The 22515-nt window shown below is 37.1% G+C and overlaps 1 protein-coding gene and 1 long non-coding RNA gene across 3 annotated transcripts; one reads left to right on the forward strand and one right to left on the reverse strand.

Moving 5' to 3' along the window:
• Window positions 1–5469: 5469 nt before the first annotated feature.
• Window positions 5470–9959, forward strand: LOC148568995 (uncharacterized). 2 transcript variants are annotated; one of them, XR_015881160.1, is made up of 4 exons: window positions 5470–6336; window positions 6411–6492; window positions 6606–6721; window positions 9146–9959. It is a non-coding gene; the product is annotated as an uncharacterized LOC148568995 (long non-coding RNA). The 2 variants fall into 2 exon arrangements; XR_015881159.1 differs by lacking the exon at window positions 9146–9959 and having other exon boundaries at window positions 6606–6868.
• A 7753-nt stretch (window positions 9960–17712) lies between these two features.
• LOC148568996 (uncharacterized) lies at window positions 17713–18372 on the reverse strand. Its single transcript, XM_088484853.1, has 2 exons — window positions 18184–18372; window positions 17713–18138 (listed from the first exon to the last, which is right to left on the reverse strand). Exons 1-2 carry the CDS (start codon window positions 18370–18372, stop codon window positions 17713–17715), a joined length of 615 nt encoding a protein of 204 aa, XP_088340979.1.
• Window positions 18373–22515: the final 4143 nt, after the last annotated feature.

A 22515-nucleotide genomic window follows, 5' to 3' on the forward strand; every position in this document is an offset into this window, starting at 1 on the left:
GCTCTAATATTGATTTCAATATAAAAAGGAGCTTTTAGTGATTTCAAAGGAATATAGACTTTTGATTGAGTAATTAAGTTTGAGGCATTTTGGAAGAGTTAGAAAAATGGGTTCCAAAAAGAAACCTGAAAGTGGTTTGATTCAAATGAACCGGTTCCTTTTCAAATGAGTTGATTTTTGGACCGGGTTGGAACTTGTGATTTTGTATGGTCGGTTTCATAATAAATTCAGTTTTATTTACTTGAACCGAGAATCCATGATTTTAAGAGTTTCAATGAATTTTAAGGAATTGATATAGGTTGACCTTCCCTAAAGACTTGGGACTTTGCCGAGAAGCTTTTATTATAAAATCCCATTGTTGGATGGGTGGTTTTGAATACTTTGAAATAAATCTTTAACTTGCCATGGTTTCGGAAGTTTTGGAAAGAGAATGCCGAGAATGGCTTTTGTTTTAAACAGGGAACTCACTTTGAGTAAATTTAGCTTATGAGCCTGAGATGATTTGAGAAATGGGATCTTTAAAGCCAAGGCTGAAAAGAGTTGAAATTTGATTTCAAAGTGAAATAGCTTGAGAAAAGTGATTTGTGGCTTAAATGCCGATTTTATGAATTTGATGATGTTGAATGGTGGAAGTGCTGTTTTGTTATGGGCCAGAATGGCTGTGTATGATTATGAATATTGGCTGGTTCTGGATTGAACTGTGAGCCGGAATGGCTGTGTATGATATTGATTTATGGCTGATTGCCGGATGAGTTATGGGCCATATGGCTGACTATGAATTATGAATTTAAGCCGGATGGCTGAGATGGATGTTGATCCATGGCTGGGACTGAATGAATATATGCTTGAGATACCTGGGTAGTAGCAAGGGTTGTGGTTCGTCCCACTTGCTCCAGGTCAGAGACTGTGACGCCTGGGTAGTAGCGGTAGTAGTGGTGATTCCACTTGCTCCAGGTTAAGCTTTTAAACACCCGCCGTGATAGTAGCCGCAGTAGTGGTTATTCCACTGGCTTTGGGTTGAGCGGGTAGTAGCAATGGGGTTGTAGCTCAAACCTACTTGCTCCGCGATGGGTGTTTCTGTCCATGGTTAGCTATCAGGACGTGTCGGGTTGGCTATATAACCGACAAATGATATCATCAGTCACTAGGGACATGCATATTGTACTTGGTTTGCCTTTGTGACTACTTGTGATTAACTGCTATTTGTTCTACTTGCTGTAACTGTTTGTTTGTGCTTGAACTTCCTATCTGTGTTTGCAACTGGGACTCTGTTGGATTGTGGTGATTGGTTGATGGTTGGATTGTTTGGGCCTAGGACCGTGGTTGAAATGAGATGAGCCGATGGTTGATTTCGGCTTTGTGTTTCTGGTTTGAAAAAATATGAAAGGCTATTTTGGTTTAGCATAGATAAACATTTTTTTGAAAGGCTTTTGAGTTTTTGAGAATTGAACAGTTCTTCTTTCAGAAAGGATTTTTAGACTTTACTTTTATTGTAAACCGTTGTTTTTGAAAAGGAGGCATAAGACGGTTATTAATCACTGGTACGGTTTATCTTCACGTATCCTATTACAGTAATTCCCAAAAACCCTCTACTGAGAACCCTTTCGAGGATGATGTTCTCACCCCCCTACATTTTTCCCCTTTCAAGATATGGGCGCAGAAGTCACGAAGAGTTTATTTAATTGTTGTTGAAATGCTCTGTGTTGCTTTAGATTATTTATTGTACCATCGCCTTTATCTTGATATATTCTGTAAGAGGGATAGGAATTGTATTGGTTAATGCTTGTAATGTTATTTATATATATTTATGCATATATATGGATGTACTCTTTATGAGTTTCTGTAAGTTGTATGGTATGTATGGATGTACGTTGTATAGCGAAAGTATTTTTTGGGAGCGATATTACGGTTTAAAGTTTTAAACAGGCTCATATTTTAGTATTAAATAGTATAAGTGTCGTCATAATGTCCGAGCTATCAGAGTCGCGCAGCTGAAAGCGGGAGCTTTGGTAGTTAGGGTATTACATTATGGTATCAGAGCGGTCTTTCCTGTAGAGACTGAGGAATGGACCGACTATGCTTCGATTGCATACTCTGAGTAATTGTCATGTAATAGGTCTTGTCGAATGACGAGAATTAGAGCTTTATGCACATGACGATCTATTGATTAACGCCGTTAGTTTCGAGTTGCATGATTCCTGATATTAAGTTTGGCCGGCTTAATACTAGTGAATCATGTATATGAAAGTACTGATGGGTTATCATAGATGATATGCGAGTTTTGAGTAAAGCGAATCACGAGTTTTGGGAACGTTGGAAACTATTTCTCGAGGCTATTCAGTTGTGTGTCTTGAATTCTGTTTGAGTCAACCTGTTCTTTCATGTCCTAATTTGAAGTTCTTGTTTGCTAATCCTTTTGAAAAGTAGTTTGATTTTTCAAATCTATTCCTCTATTCATATGCATTCTTGTTTGATCTTAATTGCATATGCTTGTTTGGAATCCTTGTTGCGTCTATCTTCCTCTGTTTGAGTTCTTCTTGATTTAGGTATTCTTCAATATAGCTTTGAACTTGTCTTAATGCACTGTGCCTTTTAACTCCGGGTTCTGAGTCCATTCTTTGAGAAATTGTTGATTCAGTTTTTCTCTTACTTGACAGTGATTACAACCAATTTTGAGATTTTTATAAAAGTTGCTGTTGACTAGATATATAGTTATCTATATGTGGAACTTTGAAGATTTCTTATACAGTTTAACAATTTATCTTTAATACCTCGCCTGTACTTTTACTGGTTTACGGAACTGCACTTACTTTAAAAGTAAATTGACTTTCTAGTAATTCTACTATAGCTCCAGTGCACATCTTCATTTGATTATGTATTTGGGTATTTTTCAAAATTCTGGAAAGAAAGGATTTTTCGCTTTTATCCCGGCTGAGTTCGTTTGATAAACTTTACCTAATTTATTTTTGACTGGAATTTGGTTTAGCATACTACATGGTTTATGCCATTATTGTTCTTTTGAAAATGTTGGACTCATGGCTTTCTTATGAGCGAACTCATTCCTTCATAAGCTTTTCACCTCTATGAATGTCATACGTGATTCTGTTTTTAATTATACATCTACCTTTTGGGAATACTACAATCAATCTCAACTTTCCTTTCTCTGGTGAATCTCATTCTTATGAGTTAGTTTGATTCGTTTCAAAAATAGTGCATCATTTATCCTCTCATTGTCTTTACAAGAGTTTTTAGTCAAAGATTTATCCTTGGGAAAATTACTAATGATTGAGTTGTATTTTCCTATGACTTTTGTACTCTTTTGAATCAATTGAAAGCTTGTTTGATGTTTCATGCCTAGTGGATCTTGTTTGAACTATCTTGGTTTAAGATTCTTTCTTGCATGGCTTGACTCCTTTTTAGTACATCTTAAACTTCTTGAATGTTCTTCTGAGATGGTGATTTCAAGAACACTTTTGGAGTCTTGTTTTGAACTTTTAAAGAAGTTTTGAATTCTCTTTGAAGAAATACGAAACGGAAATTATTTTCTGTTGCTTGATTGAGATTGAAACCATTGTTCAATTTTGACGAAGTTAATTTAAAGTTGGCATGCGCTATTTTAAATGAGGTTTTGGAAAGCTTCCTTGTTTAGTGGAAACTGGTTCGTTTGTAACGCACCACTTATTTTCTTTACCAAGTTGTAAGAAAATTTTTACCTCGGAGTTTCTTTTCTAAAAAGAGTTTAACTTCCTCTTTCGTCCTTGCTATAAATGTTATACACGCTTGTTTGAATATGAACTTTGAGGATTTTTGAACAAGCATTTGATTACTTCTGAGTTTTTATGAACTTCTTTTGGTTAGGCTGTACACCTAATTATCTTTCTAAAATATTTGAGAAAATATTTTAACTCTTAGCCAAACTTGTGTGCATTTTATTTTTAAAACTCTACATAATCTATTTCAACATGAAATGGTATTAAAGTAAAACCACGCTTATGCTTTTATCTCTCTTGAAGAAGGCTTGTTGTTCAACTTCTCTTTCAGACTGCAAAGTGATTTTTGCAAGCTTTCGACTCTTTCATGAACAGTGTATTCAGAAGTATTTTTAATCATGCTCTTGAGATCTGTGAGCTTTGTCTTGGGTTTGAAATATTCTCTTCTGTAAACCTCATGCTTCCTCGACTCAGCTTGAGTTTGTTTCAAAATAATGCGCTGAATTTTCTTCTTATTGGTCCTGTTGGATTTCTTTGATACAAGGGTTATCTTTGAAGTTGTCAATCAATTTATTTCTAGCAAATTTCATTGGTTGAGTGTCTTTGTTTACCTGGATTGGATACATTCTCCCAAATCTATGAGTATTATTCTTGACATATGTCTTTCCTTTCTGAATCTGGTATCCATCTGAGTAGACTCGAGAATTGTTTTGATATCACATGCGACTTGTAGACATAGTAACGCGATGCATTAGTTCTTTAAGATGTGATATGGGTATACGGAAGTTGAAGCGGTAGGTGTGCAACGTTATGAGTTGTGGGTGTTTTGTTCCTTGCGAACGGGTTTGCGGTTGTCAGGCTTATGATCGAATATGGGAATTGTAAAGTGCTTGATGGAGTTGGAAAGTTGAAGCTTTGAGGTTGATATGAGATCAGCGTGCGAATGTTGAGCACATCGTTTTAACCCCATGTTATTTTATAGCCTTTGATGCCTTATTCTTCTACATGTTGAACCATGTCACTTTTTTGCATTGAGCCTGTCTTGTAATGTTCGCTTTGCAACCATACTCTACCTTTGTATCCTTATGCATACGACCATCCAAGTATTTGGAAACTGGATATATGTTTATATTTTGAGATATTTTTGCTTATTCCTTAAATGTGTTCAAGGGTGAACTATTATGAAATTTCTTTCATTTTATATCAATTTTCGAGGGCGAAAATTATTATAAGGTGGGTAGAATGTAAGACCCAAAACCTTTGAAAGAGGGCTATCATTAGCTAATTTCAAATTCAGTGTTTCTGTAGCTTTAATTTCAGAAACTTCTCTATTAAAGAAAATTAAAGCAAGTTTTGATTTATTGAATTTGAAATAAATTGAGATTATTATCCAATTTTACAATTATTGGATTATTTTCTATAATTATATTATAAAGTTGGTAGTTATGAAATAATAAGGATTTTTATATGATTTGGGTTAGATAATTAATATTCTAAATATTAATATTGTTACTTTGGAAAATAAAGGGTTTAATTATATTATTTCTAATTATTTTGATTTGGGCATTTTATGGGAAATAATTTGTAAGATTGATGAGCAAATAATATTTTCTATATGCAATTAGTGTTGGATTTAAATTGGGGTTCAATTACTATATTATCCAATATTATATTAGAAATTACTAAAATGTCCTTAGCCCTAATTTTCTCAAAAACCCTAACCCATGACCCGGTTTCCTCCTCACCCAACCTAGCAGCAGCAACGCAATTGCTTTCCCCCTTTCCTCAAACCAATACTACCGCAGCAGCAGCTGCAAGATGAAGGAAGGAAGAAACGAAGTTGAGGGAGAAGGAAAGGAGTTCCCCGCGTGTGGAGAGAGAGAGAGAGAGACGCCGTCATCCCCATCGCCGGAACCGCGAGGAACGTCGCCGCCGAGCCCGTCACCGTGTCGTTGTCTTCATCGACGCCAGCTGAAGAGAGATGCGACGGAGAGAGAGAGAGGGTCCGCAGAGGGAAGCGCCGCCGCTCCCTGAGGTTGCACCGTCGTCGCTGTCCTTGGTGACCCACGAGCCGAGAGCGCACGTGCGGGAGTGGAGGACGGCGCTGCTGTCGCCGCTGCTTCCATGTCTTCCAACGGTGCTGCTATCGCCGCCGTGAACCGTGGCTAGAAGAGGGAGCGAGAGATCAGGGGAGAGGTGTGTCGCGCTCTGCTGCAGTTGAGTCGGCCTTGCTGCCTCCGCTGTTGGGGATTGCCTCTGTCACTGTCGCCGGCGAGGAGAGAGCAGTGCGAAAAGAACAGAATGCGAGGGAGAAACCGGTCCGCCATTGAGCCGCCGCGTCAGAAAAGGGGTTCATGCCACCGAAATTTCCCTGCCGCCACCGTTGCCTTTGGAAGCCGCTGCTGAGGCCAGGGTGCTATGGTGGTTGCTAACCGAGTCGCCGTTGATGATTGCGTGCGGCTATGCTGATTCTGAGTCGCCGTGTTACTGCCAAAGTAAGAAAACTCACTGGAATAGCATCATCGGAGCTGCTGTTTAGCTGATGCCGCTGCCTGGGTCGCTGCGGTACGACCTGCCGTTGATGGAGCTGCTATGTTCAGTGATTTCTGCGAGTTCTGACTTTGCGGTAAGGGTGTTAAATTTGTGGTTTCTGTCATTTTGGGTTTCGAAAAGATTTTGATGCTGCGCGGTTTTTTATAGTTGATCCACCGGAGCTTCTGGCCGCCGCCGGAGCTGTTGCCGAGCCTGTTCAAAATCGCAGCTGCTTCGTTTCGCTAGTTCAGTAAGTATTTATATTTCGGAAAAGCCTCGCATTAGTATTCTTTTGTGTTCGGTTAATGAATATGAGTTTTGATAACGTGGGGTTGAGTCCTGATTATTATATGTTGCGATTAGTATTGCTATGGTTATTGCGAACGTGACTGGGAGCTGAGCTTTTTGGTTGCCGTAAGTTCGGGTTGAGGCGGAAAGGACTCTGTGAGACGTTTGGATTATGGAATTTGCGTTTTGAGGTAGGGGCGCTTTCCAAAAACTATGTTTTTATATATTGGAATTATTACATATGGATACTGATGTGAGAGAATGTGTATTTGGTGATTGTATCGGCCTTATGTATGGCTTGATTTGCCTTGGTTGGTTATGAACATCTGTTGGTTGAATTGTTGTGCGGCTTTGTGAAATGTAATGTTTTGAAGTGATTCTTTAAAGATTTGAAATCTGAGTTTAATCCGTTGAGAATTGATTTGATTTGAGTCAATTATTTAATGATGTGAAAAGTGGAATGCACTTTTGAATTCAGCCTGGTTTACTTTAATTGACTTGATCTTGGACAAATAATTTGTTACTGAACTGTTTCTTTAAAGCTTTGGAAATGAGTAAATCGGTTGATATTGAGTTGATTTTGAAATGGTTTTCTTGAGATATGCCACTGAGGCGACTGTTGGATTTAGCTTGCTTTGAATTGATTTCTGGTTTTGAGCTGTTGAAAAGGAATGAGAAACGGTTTAGTTGGGACCCGAACCGGGTGGCAAAAGTCGAAGTTTTAGGGGAGGTACTGCCGAAATTTCTACAAAATCCTAGTCTTGTTTGAAAAGTTATTTAAAAAGGATTGGATTTGAGAAGCTGTATTATTTGATTCATTAAGAGAATATTTATATTTTCAAGCTTAATTTATTTAGTGAACCTTATGCCTTGAGTTTGACTTATTTAGAAATGAACTATTTTTACCGTTTGAATCACTGAAGGAAAGAATGATGCTCTAATATTGATTTCAATATAAAAAGGAGCTTTTAGTGATTTCAAAGGAATATAGACTTTTGATTGAGTAATTAAGTTTGAGGCATTTTGGAAGAGTTAGAAAAATGGGTTCCAAAAAGAAACCTGAAAGTGGTTTGATTCAAATGAACCGGTTCCTTTTCAAATGAGTTGATTTTTGGACCGGGTTGGAACTTGTGATTTTGTATGGTCGGTTTCATAATAAATTCAGTTTTATTTACTTGAACCGAGAATCCATGATTTTAAGAGTTTCAATGAATTTTAAGGAATTGATATAGGTTGACCTTCCCTAAAGACTTGGGACTTTGCCGAGAAGCTTTTATTATAAAATCCCATTGTTGGATGGGTGGTTTTGAATACTTTGAAATAAATCTTTAACTTGCCATAGTTTTGGAAGTTTTGGAAAGAGAATGCCGAGAGTGGCTTTTGTTTTAAACAGGGAACTCACTTTGAGTAAATTTGGCTTATGAGCCTGAGATGATTTGAGAAATGAGATCTTTAAAGCCAAGGCTGAAAAGAGTTGAAATTTGATTTCAAAGTGAAATAGCTTGAGAAAAGTGATTTGTGGCTTAAATTCCGGTTTTATGAATTTGATGATGTTGAATGGTGGAAGTGCTATTTTGTTATGGGCCGGAATGGCTGTGTATGATTATGAATATTGGCTGGTTCTGGATTGAACCGTGAGCCGGAATGGCTGTGTATGATATTGATTTATGGCTGATTGCCGAATGAGTTATGGGCCGTATGGCTGACTATGAATTATGAATTTAAGCCGGATGGCTGAGATGGATGTTGATCCATGGCTGGGACTGAATGAATATATGCTTGAGATACCTGGGTAGTAGCAAGGGTTGTGGTTTGTCCCACTTGCTCTAGGTCAGAGACTGTGACGCCTGGGTAGTAGCGGTAGTAGTGGTGATTCCACTCGCTCCAGGTTGAGCTTTTAAACACCCGCCTGGGTAGTAGCCGCAGTAGTGGTTATTCCACTGGCTCTGGGTTGAGCAGGTAGTAGCAATGGGGTTGTAACTCAAACCTACTTGCTCCGCGATGGGTGTTTCTATCCATGGTTAGCTACCAGGACGTGTCGGGTTGGCTATATAACCGACAGATGATATCATCAGCCACTAGGTACAGGCATGCATCATATGCATCTATGTGACATTGTTTGGGTGTGCATATTGTACTTGGTTTGCCTTTGTGACTACTTGTGATTAACTGCTATTTGTTCTACTTGCTGTAACTGTTTGTTTGTGCTTGAACTTCCTATCTGTGTTTGCAACTGGGACTCTGTTGGATTGTGGTGATTGGTTGATGGTTGGATTGTTTGGGCCTAGGACCATGGTTGAAATGAGATGAGCCGATGGTTGATTTCGGCTTTGTGTTTCTGGTTTGAAAAAATATGAAAGGCTATTTTGGTTCAGCATAGATAAACATTTTTTTGAAAGGCTTTTGAGTTTTTGAGAATTGAACGGTTCTTCTTTCAGAAAGGATTTTTAGACTTTACTTTTATTGTAAACCGTTGTTTTTGAAAAGGAGGCATAAGACGGTTATTAATCACTGGTACGGTTTATCTTTACCCTATTACAGTAATTCCCAAAAACCCTCTACTGAGAACCCTTTCGAGGATGATGTTCTCACCCCCTACATTTTTTCCCTTTCAGGATATGGGCGCAGAAGTCACGAAGAGTTTATTTAATTGTTGTTGAAATGCTCTGTGTTGCTTTAGATTATTTATTGTACCCTCGCCTTTATCTTGATATATTCTGTAAGAGGGATAGGAATTATATTGGTTAATGCTTGTAATGTTATTTATATGTATTTATGCATATATATGAATGTACTCTTTATGAGTTTCTGTAAGTTGTATGGTATGTATGGATGTACGTTGTATAGCGAAAGTATTTTTTGGGAGTGGTATTACGGTTTAAAATTTTAAACAGGCTCATATTTTAGTATTAAATAGTATAAGTGTCGTCGTAATGTCCGAGCTATCAGAGTCGCGTAGCCGGAAGCGGGAGCTTTGGTAGTTAGGGTATTACACTTCAGGTTAATAAAGAGAGGTGATCTAAAGGCTCAGTGTATTAATTATATACAGAGCCAGCGTATAAATTCAATTAGTGATGATTTGCATGGCGGTTCTTTACCAATCACTACTATTGAGGAGGTTTTGGACAAAACTAATGTAAGCTCCTGTTGTTTTTTTCAACATGGCGTGCTTTGTTCATATGGGTCTACTACTAGCGTTATTGTGTTTTTTTTTTTGTGCAAAAAACTTCATGTTGGATACTAGTCACTGTGGTTTCTATTGAAGTTGGTGGGAGTGATTGGTATTATGCTTCGTGCAAGAGTTGTCCCAGAAAAGTAAAGGAGAATAAAGGTCATTATCTGTACAAGCATTGTGGTAAAGTTGGTTTCAATGCTCCTCTGAGGTAGAGACCTTTCAAGTTAAAAAGAGGTTAATATATTTAAGTTGTTTTGGGGGTATTATTCACTTTTCTAATGTATTCCATAATGCGTTTTCAACAGGTATCGTCTGCATATTATTGCCACTGATGGTACTGGCTGTATTGGCCTAATCATTTGGAACCAAGAGGCCAAATTGGTTGTTGGAAAGTCTGCAAGTGAAGTGAAAGACCTCAGTGTAAGTTTTTAAATATTTGTGTTAAAAATGATTTAGTATCTCAGTGTAAGTTTTTTAATATTTGTGTGAAAAATGATTTATGTACTCAATTCATTATAGAGCAATGAATAATGAACTGATTCTTTTTTTCCTAATATCCAGAGAGGAGAAAATGTGGCATGTAATCCCAAAGTTTTCAATAGCATTGTGGACAAGAATATTCTGTTTAAATTATCCATTACCAAGAAAAATCTCACCTCAATTGATTAAGTGTATAATGTAGTTAAGATCAGCGATGATGACACACTCATAGCCCTTTATGAGTCCCAGTCTTGCTCTATAGATATGGTGGTATGTTTTTTATCTTTTAATTGTTATGTTGTTCATTATTTGATTTCTTATTGTAGTGATCACACTGTTTTTTTTTTCAATAACTACCACTTAGGGAGTTGACCAAAGTGTTTCTAATCTATTGCCTGCATCCTTCACTAATTAGGTTGAGTCTGATGTACATTCTGCTGTAGTTGTGTCTTTATCTAAGGTTTGTATATCATACAAAACATGCATAGAGCATGAGCAAATTTTATGACCAATCCCTCCCTCTTAAGATCTGTCATTTCTGAGATGTGTTGCTAAGTATGCAGGATTCAGGTTCGGAGAGCATTTTTGAGTGTGGTCTTGAGACTCCCGGCAAGGGTGTTGTGGTTGATTCAAATGCAGGTGTCGCTATTGGTGGGCTGTATAAGAAATTTTATTATTCAAGCACGGTAGGACAATCTATGTGAACAGCTAGCCATAAGTATATACTGAGCTTTATATGAAGACCTCTGTCAATTTACTTCTCAGTGGCAGTTTTCTGTCTAATACTTCTTAGTTTATCTCATATAAGAAGATTGAGGCAATGGTTGGTGTGAACAAGAATCATTTGCTGGGTAAATCAAGTTACTAATTATTTATTTTGTTCATTCTTTTAATGTTACTATATCATCTTGGTAACTTATTTATTTAAATTTGTATGTACTCTTATGAATGTCTTTGCTTTTTGGATTGGTTTGTGAACTCTTTTACTAAAGTCATATCATTTTAGTGTACAATTTCTATTTGTATCTTACTAATTTAAAAATAATAAATATATAATATTAGGCTATATGAATAAAGCTGGCATTATATTTTGTGCAAATTAGTATGCATGGTTAGATCATTACAGGTGTAACTTACCGTATATGTATAGTTTTTTTTTTTGTTTTATTTTACTTTTCGAGAAACTGAATTTTAAAGTAACTTGAATTATCAAGCTTAGATATAGATGGTTGTATAATAAATTAGATTATATATAAAATAAAAGATCTCCTTAACATATTTTTATTCAACTTCTTTTCCTCTTTACATATTTACTCATAAATTATTCAACTGGTAATATGATTTTTCTATCTTTAATTATATTTAATTGGAAAAACTAAAAGAGATGTGACAATTTACAATCACACTGAAGTTACAATGAGATAATCTACAAAGTAAACTGTAATAGTGAAGTTGATGTTTACAGATATAGATTTTCCAAAAAAATCACTATTTGGCGTTGACTTTATAATCTACAGTTTTTTAACTCCACTAATTATGATGACCAGTTTTGTCATGAATTATTAACTGCATCAAGAAATTTGTAATGGCTGTTATCAATCAAGCACACCTTACTAGACTATTAACCTACCATAAAAAAGTAAGTTGTGACTAACTAAACTAAACAAAGGACCTTCCACTTATTATATAACCAATGAGCATTAGCAGTCACTATTTCTCCATGGCAACTATGCTCTCTAATTTAGTTTACTGCACCAACTACAATTGCTTTCTTTTAAAATTTGGTAACTGAACTAGCTTTTAATAGTTGCTGTATTACATCACTATTTTTTATCTTTATCACATTTGTCATCTAATAAGGTGCAATTATACATAAAAAAAAGGAACTTTTGGTCTGGTGTTCAAAAACTAGATGTTCAAAAACTAATCAATAGGCTACTAAAATTTTTTGCAACCAAATAAATAATTGGTAATTATTTATTAAAATGTGAATTTGCTTAATAAAATTACCTATAACCATTTATTACATGTATGAAAACGAAGTTTCTTCAGTCATTATAAAAGGTTATTTCACTAATTCTTCTCTTCTCACCCCCTCTTAAGTCTGAAGTTAACAATGTCTACTACTTCTCTACAAACACAAAGCTTATCACTTTTGTCAACTGATGTGATTTTCGAAATTTTTGTCAGAGTCGATTCTAAAAGCATTGGTCGTGACAGAAGTCTTTCTACCTTCTGGAGGAATAACTAGCTCACCACAGATTTTATCTTAGCACATTTGGAATATGCCAAAAGAAGGTGTGGATCCATTTATGTTTTAATCTCTTCTAAAGGGCAAAGATCAGGTGCAACTTGGCTTTTCAAAATAAATATACAAACTGGAATCAGAGAAGCTGTTAGTGTTCCATTTGTAAGAAACAACCAAGGCCATTCTGAAATAATTGCCTGTGAGAATGGGAATATGGCAATTCGATACTCAACGAAAGAAAGTCCAACTAATTTTTTGTTTGGAATCCAAACTCTGGACATGTAAGTAGCATCCCTGATGTCATCCAGCATCGTTGTAATTTATGTGGTTTCATCTATGCATTTGTTTATGTCCCACATACTATAAATTACGCTTGGATCAACATATACAAGAACAAACTCTTATATGCACGTTGTTGGTTAACTTCGTATTTCTCAGCAAGTGGTCGGTGGGATACCAACTTGTGTTGCCCCCCATATGTGCAGGGAATTGATCCCGGATATGTTGCATCCAACGGCTCTATCTATTTATTGAGCTGAAATAATCATGCAGAAACTAAGCCCCTGTGTATTGTTACTTATTCCATTGTAACCAGAGAATTCGGATATATTGTCATACCCGCACAAGCCAAAGCTATCCGTCAAAAGTTGTTACTGATAAATGATCACCTATGCTACGTAGGCATGCATACTGAAATGGGTTCATATAAGTAGAACATATGGATGATTAAGGATTCACATGGAACATACTCGTGGAATCAAGTAATGTTAAGTCATGGGGGGAAATGATCATACATGAGGGGAGCTCACTTAGACATAGTTTTACATAGTAGGAGTAGGAGTAGTGTAGAGTAGTGATTTTTTATTTATCTCTTAGGGTTTTAATTAGGTTTTCAATGTAGCATTTTATAGTTCAATTTTGATCTTGGATTTTGTTATCTCATTGTAAGTACTCTTTAATCCTCCCTTTAATTTCACTACTCTTGCTACAATTTTCTTTTGTTCAAGTTGCTTTGTTAATATATGCAATTTTGGTTTCTTGCAATTTCGGTTGATGAATTTAGTGCTTTATGATTTATATTTGTTTGATTGAATGTTTATTATTGATATTGTGAATATTTTAGTTATAGTTTTCATTTTTCTTTGCAAATTCTCATGTTTTGGTTTTATGCCTACTAGGTGTTTGTGAAAATGTCAATTATGAGTTTTCAGTAGATTTTCATACCTTGGCATGGGATTTGAGTTCTTAGGATACTAGAGTCATAATGTCCGACATTTAGTGGTAATTCTTGGATAGTTAGTTAACTCTTGTTTCCATTGACGCTAGCTTTTTACCAATTAATTTGGTAAGTTAGCTAAGAACTATGGATTAAGGTCAATTATGCTTATTCGACTTACTCCTCAATGTTGGGTGTAGACGAAGCGAGATTGACTCATCATAGTTGCCATAGTTGTGGTTATGACAATGATAGGATTCCTTGGATCCTCATTCCCAAGTCAAGGCCCTTTTATGCATTTATAGCATTTTCACTAGTTTTGACCTTATTTTCTCTTTAATTACATTAATTCCAATTTTGATCATCTCTTTGTTCTTTTATTTCTCAGTTCTTTCAATCTTTTGTTCTTTGATTGCAAAACCCATTTTTTCCCATAACCGAAAGCGTAACATTTCAATTGCATCCCTAGGGAGAACGACTCGAGGTTGAACTACTCTCGATCTCGGTTAATATTTGTATTTAAAAATTAAACTTTGATTGTGAGAATTCATTGTTGGTTTGGGCTATGCTATAAACGAACCTATATTTTGTGGAAATCTAGATAAACAATAAATTCTTCTCATCAGAGCTTTTGAAGAAAAGTAAAAACAAAAGTGGTAAAATGAAAAGCGCAACACTCACAAAGTGACAACGTATACGAAGCAAGGTAAGAGTAAGCTAACATGGATATATACCAAAGAGTCCCAAAATACAATTAACAAGGCTCGTGACTTGGCTCTCAAAGATAGACCGGCCAGAGCATATAAGTATATACACATATATACAAGAGAACCCAGAACACAGTTTACAAAACCCGTTTCTCCAAAACAACCTCTAAGAGGAAGTTAATACATCATGTACATAGGGAGTGGAGATAATAAGTATTTACATATATACATATAACCAAAATAAAGCCCCAAAAGACATAAAGATCTTCGCAATCAGAAGCTTCCAGCATGCCTCAGCGAGGTGCCTCACGTCTTGCATCTGAAAACCACAAAATATGTATGGGGTGAGAACCAGAGGTTCTCAGCATGGTAATAGTGCCCACATATCTAATATATAATATCCCAGGAAAGTCAAAGGCGATCCTAGAACTCTGACACTCAGATTCAAGTCTTAAAGTTTGTAAATTTAAAACCATAAATAAGGTAGATTATCTAAGGATTCTTAATTCTAACTCAATTCTAAATGAATCCCTAAAATCATCGCCTTTCTTCCAATCCTCCGAACACCAGTAGAACCACACAGACAAACAAAACAGACAAAGCAAACACAAGTAGTATACAGGTACAACAAGAAAATCATATAGCGAGTAAGCATAGTAATATCACAAAGGCAATCCCAAATAATACAAATTCAAACAAGACGAATAGAAGCAAATGATGCATGCCTTTCCTAGTGGTCGTTGATATCAACTGTTGGTTACACAGCCAGCCTGACATGTCCTAGTAGATAACCGTGGACAGAACACCAAACACAGAGTAAGTGGGACAACGCTGCAACCCTTGCATCTTACCCACGTACCCGGAGCAGGGGACAACTTCACCCTGCCTCTTACTCAGGCAGTGTTACAGTTCTCGACCCAGAGCAAGCGGCGACAAAACACAGCCCTTGCATCATACCCAAAGCCTCGAAGTTTTCCGGAGCAAGTGGATAACACCACTGCATCTTACTCGGCTTATTGACTCTTACCCGGAGCAAGTGGATAACACCACGGCATCTTACCCAGAGTCACATTCACATTTCATTCTCATTCATCTATTCATTCTTAATTCATACCCGGAGCAAGTGGATAACACCACTGCGCCTTACCCGGTCACGTATATCTCAAACATAATCATTATCAGCCATAAATCATAATTTAACATAGCCCTCAGGCCCATTACATAAATAGTACTTCCACCACCCTCATCATTCACTTTTACCACTTTCTTCACCAACAAGATATCTTCCCCAACAGTTCCAACCATACTTCACTACCCAAAAATCTATCTACCAGGCTTTAAATGAGAGTTATAAAGGCTTTGAAAGCTAGAGGAATGGTTTACAAACACAAAAATTCATATTTCAGAAAAACATGTGCTGTACGTACGCACACCCCTGCCGTTCGTACGCACACGGATAAAAATGGCTGGACGCGTACGCGACCCCCTTGCTCGCGTACGCGAGTGTTCCAAACCGAATGGACTGCTCGTGTCACGTGTGTTCCTCGCGTACGCATGCTTAGCGGAAATCTCAAAAAATTTGCTAAGTCCATAATTTCTCTTTTGCACACCAATCTTTGATCGTGCATAACTTTCTCGTTTTGAAACATTTTTTCTTCATTCTTCGAATGGTGTAAACCTCTCGGATCAAATTTTCTTTCAAGATAAATTTAATAAAATTCAGAGGTCCGGAGGCGAAGTTATGATTCACCAAAGTTGGCCAAAAATCAAAATTTTTTTCAAAACTTCCAAAACTCAACTTTCAAAGCAATAAACGTCAAACCTTTTAAAATTAAAACCAAAGGTTACCAACACAGTAATGAACCCTTCCAATTCATATTTCAATCTTTCCTGTTCATCCTACAACTTCCCCATACATACCAACTTACCATTATATTACCATTTCAATCAATAATCCAAACAACTTTATGCCAACATCATAAACAACATCAACATTTTCATTGCAAATAGTCACATGCAATATCTCATATCATAACATCAAAGTCGCAACCACAATTTCAACATTTCCAACACTCATACATGTCCACCAAATCCAATCATCAACAATATAAATAGTTTAATCCTGCCCTATGGTCAGCTGACCTAAGTTTTCACGACAGATTATATTTTAGTTACGGAAAACCAAAACCATACATTGGCCGATTCCTCCCTAAGCTCAAAACGCTTCAAGTATCCACCGTTAATAAATATCCACACCCCCAAAGTTCAAGCTCAAGCTCCCAACTTTGCCAATTTGCCTCCAATATCACCAAATTGTTTCCAAGTACACAAGTCAATATAAATTTTCATAAAACAATGCTAGAATTACCTTGGGATTCACAAATTCAGTTATTTGACAAGGGTTAGGGTTTTTTTCACCTTACCAACACAAAATTGGAACAAGATCCGGTAAGTCCACGAAGCTAATTCAGTCCTAAACATTGAAATTACACAATTTCTCAACACTAAACTCAGTTAATTTTCAAAATTAAGGGCTGAGCTGCATGGAGTGAGAATGAGGCTTAACTATGAAATTGTTGGATAGGTCTTGTAGAGCTTGTCACAGTGAACGTGTGGCCACAAACGGTGCGGCGATCAGAGCTCCGAATCAAAAGTTATTTGAGATTGAAATCAAGCCAAGGATTTGCATGTTCTTCCTCTCCTCCTCGTCAAGTTTCCAGCGCGTGTGTGTGAAATGGGAGAGAGAGAGCTAAAGCTCTTTTGTTTCATTAATTGGGTTGGGCCTTGGGCCTAATACGAGCCTGATTTGCCCGATTCGGCCCCTTCAACCCAATCTCGGGGCAAATTCTTTAAAATTAGTGTCAAATTTCTTATTTTAATTAACTCTATCTCATTAAGCTATAAAATTCATATTTTTCAATTTCTTTTAATAGTAATTAATTTATTGATTAATTATTTACTAATCCTGCGGGTTTTACATTCTACCCTCCTAACGAAAATTTTTGCCTATAAAAATTTCAGTTACTAAAGAAAACAGTTGTAAATTCTCTCCTTGGCCTCAACTCCTAGTTTGATTCCAAGTTTAACACTACGTCTGACGTTACCAGCCTTAAATTTCCAACTTTGTCTTGCAATCTAAATGAATGCGAGGTTCCAGCTCCAAGCAGAACAAATCCAACTTACGTGTTCGGTATGACACTTACCTTGATCCTGTTGCGGCCAACCCGCACCTATGGCTCTCCTTCGTGAACAATCCCTGGACATGTGCCCCGTGCCCCACATCAAAAACATAAACCCAGTCCGGCCCTGTGCAGCTCATCTGGAGCCGTCTCATCATAATCTTCCAGTTGCAGCGCCTATTTCATGGAGCAATCTTCTGCGAACTGGCTCTTGTTCACCAACTCAGTGAAATTCCTTATCATTTGTGGATATATATAATTGAAGATATCTCTTTTAAGTCCTTTCTCGTATTGGGTGCAAACCCACTCTTCATAATCGGCTAGATTTTCTTGGAAAGTCTTTGAAAAATGGCACAAGTGATTGAATTCCTGGGTATACTTAGCAACAAACATATCCTTCTGCTTCAGCTGCGTTAGCTCCAACTCCTTTGCAGTGCGGATTGCGTGCGAGAAATATTTTTCGTAAAATTCTGTCTTAAACCTGTTCCAAGGGATATCTGTTAACTCCACCTGCATGGTATGGCATAGCTCCTGCCACCAATTCTGAGCATCTCCCTCCAATATATAAGTTACTATCTCCACCGACTGCACTTCAAGAACACGCTGAGTGTACAAAAATCTCTCCACATCTTGAAATCACTGATCAACCTCCAAAGCATTGCCATTCCCGTTAAACCGAGGTGGACTACTCTTAAGGAAGTTAGTCAGGGATATAGACTTATAATATCGACCCACGTTACTTGTACAAGCACCAGGGTCTCCGCCTTGACATCCTTGCGTCAGTTCGACCACGGGATTTTCTTTTCGAGTACCTTGCCCGGATCTGTGAGACGCCATTTGGTCTCTATTCACACCAAACAATTATTATTAAGGTGATCAGTTTCAATATCTCATGTGTCTTAGAGCCCCAAATGCATGTTCACGAACAAGTATGCCACACATATCAGTCAGATATCCTAAATAGCACATATACAGAACACAGAGTATGTCTAGAAGCATAGTCAGTCCGTCCCTCAGGCTCTATAGGAACGAACTGCTCTGATACCATAATGTAACATCCTACCACATAGAATCTTATGCTTAAGTCATAAGACAGAGGTGGTGAAGTATTACGACTTCTAAAAGTAAAATTATATATATAATATAGTTTCAAAAAGTTTATAACTAGGAGCCTTTGAAGAAAAGTCAAAACAAAAGTGGTAAAACAAAAATCGCAACACGCACAAAGCGACAACGTGTACGAAGCAAGGTAAGAGTAAGCTAACATGGATATATACCAAAGAGTCCCAAAATACAATTAACAAGGCTCATGACTTGGCTCGCGAAGATAAATAGGCCAGAGCATATAAGTATATATACATATATACAAGAGAACCTAGAACACAATTTACAGAACCTGTTTCTCCAAAATAACCTCTAAGAGGAAGTTAATACATCATATACATAGGTAGTAGAGATAATAAGTATTTGCATATATACATATAACCAAAATAAAGCCCCAAAAGACATAGAAATCTTCACAATCAGAAGCTTCCAGCATGCCTCCGCAAGGTGCCTCACGTCTTGTATCTGAAAATCACGAAATATGTATGGAGTGAGAACCAGAGGTTCTCAGCATGGTAACAATGCCCACATATCTAACATATAATGTTCCGAAAAAGCCAAAGGTGATCCTAGAACTCCGACACTCAGATTCAAGTCTTAAAGTTTGTAAATTTAAAACCATAAATAGGGTAGATTATCTAAGGATTCTTGATTCTATCTCAATTCTAACTAAATCCCTAAAATCATCGTCTTTCCTCCAATCCTCCGAACACTAGTAAAACCACACAGACAAAGCAAACACAAGTAGTATACAGGTACAACAAGAAAATCATATAGCGAGTAAGCATAGTAATTTCACAAAGGCAATCTTAATTAATGCAAACTCAAATAAGACAAACAGATGTGTATGATGCATGCCTTTTCTACTGGCCGTAGATATCAACTGTCAGTTACATAGCCAGTCTAACATGTCCTGGTAGCTAACCGTGGACAGAACACCAAATACAGAGCAAGTGGGACAATGCCGTAACCCTTGCATCTTACCCACGTACCTGGAGCAGGGGAAAACTTCACCCTGCCTCTTACCCAGGCGGTATTATAATTCTCAACCCGGAGTAACCGACAATAGAACACAGCCCATGCATCTTACCAGAAGCCTCGAACTTTCCCGGAGCAAGTGGATAACACTACTGCATCTTACCCAGCTTATTAACTCTTACCCGGAGTAAGTGCATAACACCACGGCATCTTACCCGGAGTCACATTCAGAAACACATTTCATTATCATAACAATTCATTCTCATTCATCTATTCATTCTTAATTCATACACGGAGCAAGTGGATAACATCACTGCGTCTTACCCGGTCACGTATATCTCAAACATAATCATTATCAGCCAAAAATTATAATTTAACATAGCCCTTAGGCCCATTACATAAATAGTACTTCCGCCACCCTCATCATTCAGTTTTACCTCTTTCTTCACCAACAAGATATATTCCCCAACAGTTCCAACCATACTTCACTACCTAAAAATCTATCTACCAGGTTTTAAATGAGAGTTATAAAGGCATTGGAAACTAGAGGAATGGTTTAGAAATACAACATTCATATTTCAGAAAAATAGGGGCTGTTCGTATGCACACCCCTGCCGTGCGTATGCACACGGCTAAAAATAGGTGGTCACGTACGCGACCTCCTTGCTCGCGTACGCGAGTGCTCCAACCCGAATGGACTGCTTGCGTCGCGTGTGTTCCTCGCGTACACATGCTTATCAGAAATCTCAAAAAAGCTGCTAAGTCCTTAATTTCTATTTTGCACACCAATATTTGATCGCACATAACTTTCTCGTTTTAAAATATTTTTCCTCTATTTTTCGAACAGTGTAAACCTCTCGAATCAAATTTTCTTTCAAGGCAAGTTTGATAAAATTTGAAGGTTCGGAGACTAAGTTATGATCCACCAAAATTGGCCAAAAATCAAGATTTTTCTCAAAACTTCCAAAAACTCAAGTTTCAAAGCAATAAATTTCAAACCTTTTAAAATCAAAACCAAAGTTTACCAACACAGCAATGAACCCTTCCAATTCATATTTCAATCTTCCCTATTCATCCCACAGCTTCCTCATACACACCAACTTACCATTATATTACCATTTCAATCAATAATCCAAATTCTCAAACAACTTTATGCAACATCATAAACAACATCAATACTTTCATTGAAAATATTCACATACAATATCACATATCATAACATCAAAGTCTCGACCATAATTTCAACATTTTCAACCCTCATACATGTCCACCAAATCCAATCATCAACAATATAAATAGTCCAATCCTGCCCTACGGTCAGCTAGCCTAAGTTTTCACAGCACATTACATTTTAGTTACGAGAAACCAAAACCATACTTGGCTGATTCCTCCCTAAGCTCAGTACGCCTCAAGTATCCACCGTTAACAAATATCCACACTCCCAAAGTTCAAGCTCAAGCTCCCAACTTTGCCAATTTGCCTCCAATATCACTAAATTATTTCCAAGTACACAATTGAATCTAAATTTTCATACAACAACGCTAGAATTATCTTAAGGTTCACAAATTCAGTAATTTGACAAGGGTTAGGGTTGTCTCACCTTACCAATGCAAAATTGAAACAAGACCCGGCAAGTCCACGAAGCTAATTCTGTCCTAAACACCGAAATTACACAATTTCTCAACACTAAACCCAATTAATTTTCGAAATTAAGGGCTGAGCTTCATGGAGTGAGAATGAGGCTTACCTATGAAATTGTTGGATGGGACTTGTAGAGCTCGTCGTGGTGAACGCATGGCAACAAACGGTGTGGCGATCGGAGCTCCGGATCAAAAGTTATTTGAGATTGAAATCAAGCCAAGGATTTGTATGTTCTTCCTCTCCTCCTCCTCTAGTTTCCAGTGTGTGTGTGTGAAATGGGAGAGGGAGAGAGAGCTGAAGCTCTTTTGTGGCATTAATTGGGTTGGGCCTTGGGCTTAATATGGGCCCAGTTTGCCCGATTCAGTCCGTTTAGCCCAATTTCGGGTCAAATTTTTTAAAATTAGTGTCAAAATTCTTATTTTAATTAACTCTATCTCATTAAGCTATAAAATTAATATTTTTCAATTTCTTTAAATAATAATTAATTTATTAGTTAATTATTTACTAATTCTACGGGTTTTACATTCAGCATAGCCACACGCAGGAGGAGACAGAGACCGACAACATAGGAGAAAAAATAGAGCGTTATGAGTTTTAGCCATGGAGGAAGGAGTGACATTTGAGGGCTTACAAGAGAGTGAGCACGACGGAGGCTTTGAGATGGAGAGAGCGCCAACAGAGGGAGCGCAGACAGAGGGAGAGCCTACGGAGGGAGCGCCTACGAAGGGAGCGCCGAAGCAGGGGTTAGAAGCGCGATAAAGTTCTGGGGTTCGGGTTGGAAGCGCGACGAAGCTCTGGGGGTAAGGTTACGTTGGAGGTGCAAGGAAAAAACTCAATATTTACTTATGTAAAATGGTTGTTAAGCTCTTGAAGTTGTCTATTAATTATTTGATAAAATAATTCAACTTGATACGATGCAAGTTTGAGACCTTTTGAATTGTGCCTTAATCTTTCTAAAAAAAATTATTATGAAGGACCGTCAAAGAGATTTAATTATCAAAGATCTTTAATACAAAAATTATTAAAAAGAATTATTTTTTATAATATTTGGAGAGAAGGACTAAATCTTTGTTATAAAAAGACAAATATATCTTTAGGTTATTTTTTTATTTTTATTTTTGTAAACATATTTTTTTATCGTCTATTATATTCAAATTCTTATTTATATCTCCTTCGTCTATAACAATAATTTTTGTTGTGAATTTTTACTTTTTAAGTTGGGTATGTTTGACTTATACGCCCCACTTAAGGAAGAAT

The sequence above is a fragment of the Arachis ipaensis genome, chromosome B4 (genome assembly GCF_059453495.1).
Source record: "Arachis ipaensis isolate K30076 ecotype BB chromosome B4, ASM5945349v1, whole genome shotgun sequence".
Lineage (NCBI taxonomy): Eukaryota > Viridiplantae > Streptophyta > Magnoliopsida > Fabales > Fabaceae > Arachis > Arachis ipaensis.

What these genes read in the sequence shown, in the direction of transcription:
- LOC148568996 (XM_088484853.1), bottom strand. Translation starts at nt 18,372, where the DNA reads ATGGCGTCTCACAGATCCGGGCAAGGTACTCGAAAAGAAAATCCCGTG. An exon ending in GGAATGGCAATGCTTTGGAG is followed by an intron (nt 18,139 to 18,183) that starts GTTGATCAGTGA and finishes TTGTACACTCAG; the next exon opens with CGTGTTCTTGAAGTGCAGTC.